The following is a 9,422-nucleotide window of genomic DNA, read 5'->3' as shown; positions in this document are numbered from 1 at the left end:
GAAGTTGAGTGAGATTGGCTTCAACGGCCACTTGAGCACTCTTTAGGCGAAGCTCATGATTTAGAAGAAGACGATGGAGATCGTGAAAATTCAACGGTTCCTTCTTTGTAGCCAGTGCAGAAACAATGTCTTCAAAATCGCTTCCAAGATTCTTAAAGACTATGGCATTGAGTTCAGCATTACCAAGCTGCTTGTTTGCTGCCACTAGTTGATCTGAGATTATCTTCACTTCACGTAAGTAAGTGGTCACAGATATTTCTCCCTTTGATGTATTCTGTAACTGCATATGCAGTTGCAAAATACTTGTGTGAGAGTTCCAAACGCATATTGAAGAGCCTGCCAAACATTTGCTACGGTGGAGAGACCAACGACATATGGTAATGTTTCTGTAGAGAGGCTGGATATTATCCAGCTCATAACAAGTTGGTCTTTGCGGATCCATTCAGAGTAGGCTGGGTTGGGAACAACAACAGTAGAGCCTTCAAGAATTGTGGTTTCGATGGGGCATTGCAGGGTGCCATCAATGTAGCCTACAAGTTCTTGACTGTGCAACAGAGGAAACAATTGAGTTTTCCACAAGAAGTTGTCACTCGTAAGTTTCAAAGTGAGGTGGTGTTGGAAGGCAGGAATAGAAGCAGTAGATGAAGCCATCGTTGAGTTTGTTGGGGCAGAAAAAGTGCATAATTCTCCACTTTATAGAGTAACCTATGCCACCTCCAACAATCCAAAATTACTTAGGTTTGAATCATTTCGATGTGACCATACGACAAACTCTATCTCCCTTATATGGAATCAGATCGATGCAATTCCATGGAAAGAACTCAACACAGTACAACTTCCATGTTCACATCTCCTTCCAAGTATGCCATTTGCCTACTCAAATTGGATCCAAAATTGACACATCTACGTGAACCTATGAAGTTGCCATTCAAAGTGTATGTGCACATCACCCAAAGCTGCCACATGCTGCCAAACAAATCCTCACTATCACTGCCAAACTGATTTGTAATACCATTGCACTGCCCATTCACTGATTGACACTTACAACACTGCCAAATCACCCAACACATTGGTGGAGTGAGTCAACCAAGTCCAATAATGGAAAGTGATCACATATTATAATATCCTTTAATGAGAAAAGTGATTTTGCTTTCTGTTTGCAGGATTGGTCCCTACCCTCTTTATATATTATTGGCATTAAACCTTTAAGTGCACAACTAACAAACTCGAAAGTTTCAGAAATGAGAAGATAGTATACAAGACCAATGGCCATCACAAAATAGAGCTTTCTTGTAAACAACATTCTCCAACCCTGGATCCGGTTTGTCTGAAACACTCATCTCTGTATTGATTGCATGCTCATGTATATTTTCCATTTTGTGTTTGATAGCTCTCCTTCCCTCCCTCTCTCGCTCTGCTTCTCCCTCTTCCCCTACAATTTTCTGGCCAGAATTCAATACCCAATGTTCTTGCCACAAGGGTGAGACTTTTTTAATGGCTGCACGAGAAAAATTCACTTACCGAGATGAATTTTAAATAACGCCGGGAAAATATTTAGATCAAAGAAAACTGTACAAATTTTTTTATGGTTTTCTTTTCTTTTCTAATCATCCAAACACAGCCTAAATTTTGGGAACAATACATTTCAAGATTGGTTTCGCAGCTGATACTACAAAGAGAACTGAAAAAGTACAATTTGGAACTTTCCTGTAAACAATATTTAGCTGCAATTTATTATCATCTTTTTTTTACATGTAAATAGATTTACAAATCAGACAAGATTTTCCTTTTCTTTTTTTCCCTTCCCCCCCCCCCCTCCCCCTCCCCCTCCCCCTCCCTGTTTTTTTTCTTTTCTGGTTTTAGACAATTTATTGATTTCTTTAGTCAATGACTTGGTCCCCTAGTCATGAAGGTAAGCTGCTGCTCCATATTTACAACAATCTAAATGCTTCAGTGAATATATGTTGCATGATGGACGACCTCTCTCTCTTTTGTGGCCGAATCTTCTTCATCTTTTAGAACCATCCAGTCATGCTTTGGTCCCTGCACATATATGATGAATCAAAGACAATTCCTTCAATAGAATCCATAAAGCTTTTCTGGGTAGTCTTGCAAGATTGTACATTGCACTGTAGATATTTGCAAGCGGCGACAGTTTTGAATTTCATCAACTAAACTAAGGGTGTAAACTATAGACAAGTGTTGGGGGGTAATGCATCACTTGCAGCTCTTACCAAAAACAACACAAGGTATCAAAGAGAAATTGTCCCAGAACCGGAAGCAGAAGTCCTTTTCTCCAATTTGTAATTGAACATTGAAGAAATAAAGAACCTTTTCCGTTGAGTGGGTACCCACTTTATGTAGGTTGCCACTAAATATAATTGTATTAAGGACAGTCATTGACAGTGCAGATGGGGCTGTTTGAGGAGCACACCAGCTTTCTATGTTCCTGACCTACATTTTTTGTTAGTTTTAGATCACCACAAAGAGCAAAGTAAAGCACAACCGTGGAGGAGAAGGGCAGACAGGTGCCTGTGTTTCAAGCCTGCAGCTTAAGTTAATTCATGTCCTCCAAACCACCTAAAGCAGCAAATGAGTTATCAAAATTCTAATGTACAGTTCTTGAGTTACTTCCTGACCACCTAAAGACCAAGGTGAAAGATGCCCTTTTAGAAGTAGCTAAGTATGGAGTGCATTAATAATGTCTACTACACTCCAATCTATAGATTCCCTACCAAATCTCTACACTTCAGTCAACAGTTTTAGAGTCAGTTCATTACCACAAGGAAAAGTGACTGTCAAAGGAGCGCACAAGATGCCCATGTTTCCTGTTTACATATCTTAAGTTCTTTTAGTTGCACAGCGAGAGGAGGAGGATTCATGATATTGGCATCCTTAGGAATATTAGCATTTTCTCTTCGAGTCACCAAAACTGATCAGCACAACCAATTTAAGAGTTGGCAGACAAAACAAAAAAAAAAAAACAATGGAGTTGCACTATGCAACCTAGTGGGTTCAAACCCAATGCACCATTCACCTCAGGTTTTGTTAAAATATGGAATTATGTTCCAGCTTCACCTGGTTAACAGTTCTTGGAACAAAAAAAAAATGGAAAGGTGCCTATAGTGATGAAAAGTCATTCGCCTTGAATATATTTAAAACATTTAACAACTAAGACAACATACCTTTCCTTGTCGTATGATTACTGGAAGACTTCCTGTCATGTCAACTACTGTTGATGGTTCAGCTACCCTAACACCCGCATCGACAACAAAATCAAGACCCTGAAATGCATATAAGAACATACATATGTCAGACAACTCTATCAGGAAAGTTCACCCCCCCTCTCTCCCTCTCTCTTGGTGGGGTGGGGTGAGGGCTCTTTTGATGAGCAAGTTAACACAAACATCAAATAGTTAAATTGATTTCCAGCCTATGATGTCCTAAATGCAGCTAATTAAACAATAAACCCAACTTTGTAGATGCTGCCACGTATACAGCCGTGTTGGTCTGGGTAGTGGATATGAAGATGTCCTAACCCATTCATCCATCAAGTCTATTGCACAGAATAATGGTAACACTAATTAACATACTCAGATATGTTACCATATTTGAACTGAAAAAGAGAAATTCAAGAAATCTTAGTTCGTGAAAAACTAATCCAACTTATGTTAAACAGATGTCCATACCTCTCGTCCATAAATATCAGCTATTATAACTGGGTCTATCATCCACTCATCTTCCTTGGGCCACTTCACACTGACAAATCAGATACATCCACCTTAACAGAAGTCAGAACAAGTGATTTAACAAATGTGAAGTTTACAACCATTGATCTTGGCACCCAGGGGTAGGCTAAAAAAAAAACAAACACATATTATAAAAAGTGAAAAATCGGAACCTAGTAGATATCAAAGGTGCATTCATCTTTTCCAATATAGCTTGACATATAGGATCATCTGGCATGCGCATGCCTACAGTTTTCCTCAATGCATATTTAGCAGTTGTCCCATACTTGACACACAGCTTGGGCAGTTCTTTGCTTGCAGGCAAGATGAATGTGTACTGTTATAAAATAAAGTTCTGTTATACATTTAAATTACTCATCTTAGAATCATGGGGTACCCAAAGACATCATCCACTGTAACCACAGTTTACAGCATATTATCTATAAATATGGCATAATTGCACAGGGATGGTGGGACCCTGTATTCAACATAGATAATATCTAAGATGTTCCCTGAACTAGCTTGCGAACCTTCATTCAGTGATGTTAATAATTCTTTTAGTAGGTGCAGTTGAGAATACTTGGCATAATTTTTATAGTCTTCAAAAAAAAAAAAAAAATTATTGATTGGATCACTTTGACCACCCAATAAAACTAGGAGTTGGTAAAGGAGATATGCTAGGTAAAACTAAAATCCATTTAATGGTGCCCCTTGTGTCACAGTGCTCTGATGAGCATTTTCAAATTCATTTTCTGAAGTAAATCGAGGATAGATAATCTTACAGGGCCAGGCAAGCAATGTTTAACAGCTCGAAAGATATCCATTTGACCTTGATGATTACCACGAGGAAACCCCATAGTGTAGGTATCTATCTCCCGGAAGGAATGGCATAAGATACTGAGAGGCTGCATAAGTGACGGTGATACATCAAATGAAAAGAGTGATACTGCTGATATAAAGAAGAAAAAAGAAGAGAAGATGCTTGATACTGGCTTCGATAAGCTCTGTACATCTAATGCGTGAGGTATATGAGCGTGTCCTACCCACTGGCAAGCTCAATGCCATATTGAACCTTTCCTTGCCCTCAAAATGTAGAATCACAACCAGAAAGGATTTCTTGCCTTTGAAGTTTCTATGTCTTTGATTCTGCAAATGGAAAAAAACCAGACAGGACTTTTGTCACAAAAAGGTGGGAAGATATTTATACCAAAGGTTAGATAGAAGCTGACTTTATAGAAGTATAAACCTTGTATTAGTCATAAAGGCTTGAACAGAAACCCATTTACCTCTGAAGACGTTCGATAGCTGAATGGATTTTCGTATCACAAACAATTGCATACCTGACCACAAATAAAAGAGTGTAAGGAGTCATTAAAGAAAGTAACATCGTATTAGAGTTACGAAATGACAAACTAATTCACATACAGCTTAAATCCAATGATAGGGGAAGTTGCAACATATAACTTTTTATTGATCTCAACCAAATAACCAAATCGAATTCTCTAAAAAATTCTTTTCACTCTTTGTTTTATACACATCTAACAATTCATAGATGAACCACCATGGCCATTGAATTTAGAATTCAGATTTTCCACTAGAGGAAGTTTCAATTGAAGTCCAGAAGTATAATAGCCAAACCTTTACAACTACAACAACAACTCAGCCTTATCCCAACTAAATGGAGTCGGCTACATGGATCCTAGCAAAGACAATAAATAACAAAAGTAATAAACAGAAACGAGCACAACAACATTGACAAAAACTCAGTAAAACTCCCCTAAATGGGGTCGGCTACATGGATCGATTCCCTCCAAACAGCTCTATTAGAGGCCATACTTGAGACAAGGCCCAAACTATGCAAGTCTGTCCTCAATACTTCTCCTAGGGTCATTTTAGGCCTGCCCCTAGCTCTTTTAGATCCTTCAATCTGAAACAAATCAGTCCTTTGTACTGGTGCATCCCAAGGCCTCTGTTGAACATGACCATGCCACCTCAAACGACTCTCTCAAAGCTTCTCATGTATAGGGGCTACTCCCAACTCAGCTCTAATCTGTTCTTTCCTTGCTTTAATCCTTCCTAGTCTAGTTATCTACGTGCCGCTTCTTATAAGGGCAACTCCCAACTTGCTACACATTTATCTCAACATCCCCATCTCCATTACACTTAGTATATCTAAGTGTTGCTTCTTAACTGCCCAACATTCCACACCATACCTCGTGTTTTGGAGTGCATTAAAACAACAACAAAACAACATCATAGCTCAACTAAATGGGGTCGGCCACATGGATTCTTGCTCTCCAATCAGCTCTATTCGAAGTCATACATGGTACAAGGCTTAAGCTAAGCACGTTTTCCTCACCACTTCTCCTATGGTTATCTTAGGCCTGCCACTGGCTCTTTTGGTTCCCTCAATCTAAATCAAGTCACTCCTCTGTACTGGGGCATCCGAAGGCCTCTGTTGAACATGAACATGCCACCTCAAACGACTCTCTCTAAGTTTATCATGGATCGGATCTACTACCAACCCAACTCTAATACGGTCATTCCTTACTTTATACTTCCTAGTTTTCCCACACATCCATTTCAAAATCTTCATCTCCGCTACGCATAGTTTATTTATATGACACTTCATAACAACCTAGCATTCCGCATCGTACATCATATCTGGTCGAATGACAGTCCTATAAAATTCCTTCAAGCTTTAAAGGAATACGCTGATCGCAAAGAACTCCAAACACACCTCTCCACTTCATCCACCCTATTTTAATCCTCCGGGCAATGTCAACTTCTATGTTACCCTCCTTATCTACGATTGCTCACAGATATCTAAAATATCACTTTGTGGGATCTCCCTCTCACCAATATTCACCACCTCTTTTTTTTTTTTGGTAGATTCACCACCTCATTATCTATCCCAGTGTTCCTAAAGTTACAAACCATATATTCGGTCTTTGGTCTACTCATCTTCAGACCTTTTGATTCTAAGGTTGATTTCCATAGTTCCACTTTGGCATAATTACCCACTAAAACAATATCATCCGCAAAGATCATACACAAAGAAATGTCATCTTGTATGCCTCTGGTTAAGTCATCCATGATAAGTGCAAACAAATAAGGGTTTAAGGCTAATACCTGATGTAACCCAATTGAAATTGGGAATTCAATGCCTTGCCCCCCTGCAGTTTTGACGTTAGTCACCACATCAACATACATATCTTTAATTATGTCCACATATTTACATCACACCCTTCTCTTCTACAGAATATTCCAAATTAACTCTCTAAGGACCACGTCATAGGCTTTTTCTAGGTCTATAAAGACCATATAGAGATCCTTCTTGCCCTCTTGATATATTTCTGTGAGTCTCCTAAGTAAGAAAATAGCCTCCATCGTGGATCTTCCTGCATAAAACAATTGGTTTTCCGAAATAGTAGTTTCCTTTCTCAAGAGGGTTTTAATAACCCTCTCCCATAACTCCATCGTATGACTCATTAATTTTATGTCTCCATAGTTATTGCATCTCTAAATATCACCTTTGTTTTTGTAAATTGGGACCACAATGCTTCTCCTCCATTCATCTGCCCTTTTTTTAGGGGTTATAATCTTGTTAAACAGCTTGGTTAGCCAAGATAAACCAAAAAATTCTATGTTCTTCCACACCTCATTGGGATCTCGTCTGGGCCTGGTGCTTTGCCTACTTTTATCTTTCTTATAGCTTCTTTAACTTCAGACATCCTAATTTTGCATATATCTCTACGCGAAGTGGTATCCAGATGAGTAATGTTGTCTTTTGCCACCCTATTACTCGCAAAGTCTTCATTAAGAAGCCCCATAGAAGTACACTTTCCACATCTCCTCAATATCCTCATTCCTTATTAGTACTCTACCATCCTCACTTTTAATACATCTAACTCTACCATCCTCACTTTTAATACATCTAACATAGTCGAAATCTATGGTCTTCCTTTCTCTCATAATAGTTTTTTCCCCATCCTTTGAGTTTAGATTATTATAAAAATCTTCATATTTTTTGTCCTTTCTTTTTCCAAAATCTTCTTAGATTTTTTTTTTCTAGCAAGTTTGTATCTTTTTAGATCCTGTACCTCTTTAAACCTTTGCCATGTCTTAAAACAAGTTGGTAGAGGCGAACCGTTATATAGTACAAAAGGGTAAATTGGCAATGCCAGAAATTTCTCTCTGAAAGAAGCGAATGATAAAGTAAAAACAAGTTGCAAAGAGATATCCACTACTGCAATAGTAATAGACTGGAATCAAACTGTATACAAGAACAATAGAAGTCTATCCACCACTACAAAAGAAAAAGATTCTTAAGTAAAAACTCAAAAAAAAAAATTAAATGCACAACCATTCCAATAACCACTCTTTTGATGACGATGTTAATTATGATACAAGTATAACGAGAAAACTGGAAGTTGAAATTGGTACACAATAAGATTATTGAGTTGATGAGCAACATACACAGTATCTGTAGGAATAACCCCTATAGCTCCTTGTTTTAAAAGTTCAATAACAGGGTCCAATTTCCAACTGTCAGCTCCTGATGGATCAACTTCAACATAAAGCAAGCCATCCCCCTGAAATCAGAGAACCCATTCGAAATCCCAAAGAAAGAAATTCCATCCACAATTCGCAGCATTTACTTGTTACCCATGAAAACACATGATGTAAATAACCCAAAGAATACAACTTTAGTGGCAACAATGAGTCCAAAATCTAACCTTATTTGCAATCAAATATGAGAAGAGAAGCAACGAGAGCTGACCTTAACAAAGCGAGAAGTGGAGTACTTGAGGCGTTTAGGGCTTTTCTTAGCGGAAACCGAGATGAACCTGAGCCGCAGAGGCTCAACAGCGTTGAGTGAGACATCGAAGCAAATCGGAAGGTGGCGAATGTTCGCAACAGATCGCCGGAAAGTTAGTGAAGATGAGGCGGCGCCACCAAGAGTGATTGTCTGAGAAGCCATTCAATTCTAACTTCTCTGATGAGCTTCTAGCGAGAGAGAGAGAGAGAGAGAGAGAGAGAGAGACCGTTTCAGTTACAGCTCGCGCGAAGCTGCTAGTCTGCTAGACGCCTAGACTAGAGATCCCACTGAAGAAGAGACGGTGCTACTCTGTTCTAGATTTCCAGTTTTCTCGATGGGCGGGGTAATTTCGTGAATGTATTGACTTCTGGAGGGTATCATTGTAATTCGGTGCTGCAAGATTTATTTGGATATGGAATCCTGGATTTTTATCCTCTCATTTTCTGACACTTGTCAATTTTCCCCTTTAAGATGTTGACACCTGTTTTTCTTTAATCCATTAATCAGATTTCAATCTCCAAATTTCCCCCACTCAATCCTAAGAATGAATCACCCCAAGGGGTCAGCTCCTCAAATAAGAGGTGATGAGTTCAAACCACCTAGGGGCCTATCCCCATCCCCTAATTCCTTTTCCCCCTATTATACAAGCTCTTAATGCACAAAAAACAAAAAAAAAAAACCCATGAAAATGAAGCATCTGCACGTACCAACAGATGGGTTACTACAGAAAAGATGAAGAAGATGGAAAATCCTCATGAACAAGAGCAAAGACCATGGCTTCTTGGATTTTCAAGAATACTACCATCAAGTCATTTATTTCTTCGTGGATAGACAAGTGAAGACATCCAAGCTCGTTGCTTAACCTTAGTTTG

The 9,422-nt window shown here is 38.8% G+C and overlaps 1 protein-coding gene across 1 annotated transcript; it reads right to left on the bottom strand.

Annotated features, from left to right (window-relative positions):
• Positions 1-1,900: 1,900 nt before the first annotated feature.
• On the bottom strand, positions 1,901-8,736 carry LOC122657761 (uncharacterized protein YciO). The gene is made up of 9 exons (XM_043852557.1): positions 8,512-8,736; positions 8,208-8,323; positions 5,015-5,068; positions 4,850-4,874; positions 4,511-4,633; positions 3,902-4,065; positions 3,690-3,759; positions 3,186-3,284; positions 1,901-2,043 (listed from the first exon to the last, which is right to left on the bottom strand). The coding sequence occupies exons 1-9, from the start codon at positions 8,710-8,712 to the stop codon at positions 1,951-1,953; spliced, it is 945 nt and encodes a 314-aa protein (XP_043708492.1). The 5' UTR covers positions 8,713-8,736; the 3' UTR covers positions 1,901-1,950.
• Between the last annotated feature and the right edge of the window lie 686 nt (positions 8,737-9,422).

The sequence above is a fragment of the Telopea speciosissima genome, chromosome 4, assembly GCF_018873765.1.
Source record: "Telopea speciosissima isolate NSW1024214 ecotype Mountain lineage chromosome 4, Tspe_v1, whole genome shotgun sequence".
In the NCBI taxonomy this organism is placed as follows: Eukaryota; Viridiplantae; Streptophyta; class Magnoliopsida; order Proteales; family Proteaceae; genus Telopea; species Telopea speciosissima.
This window is presented reverse-complemented; position numbering and strand designations above follow the sequence as displayed.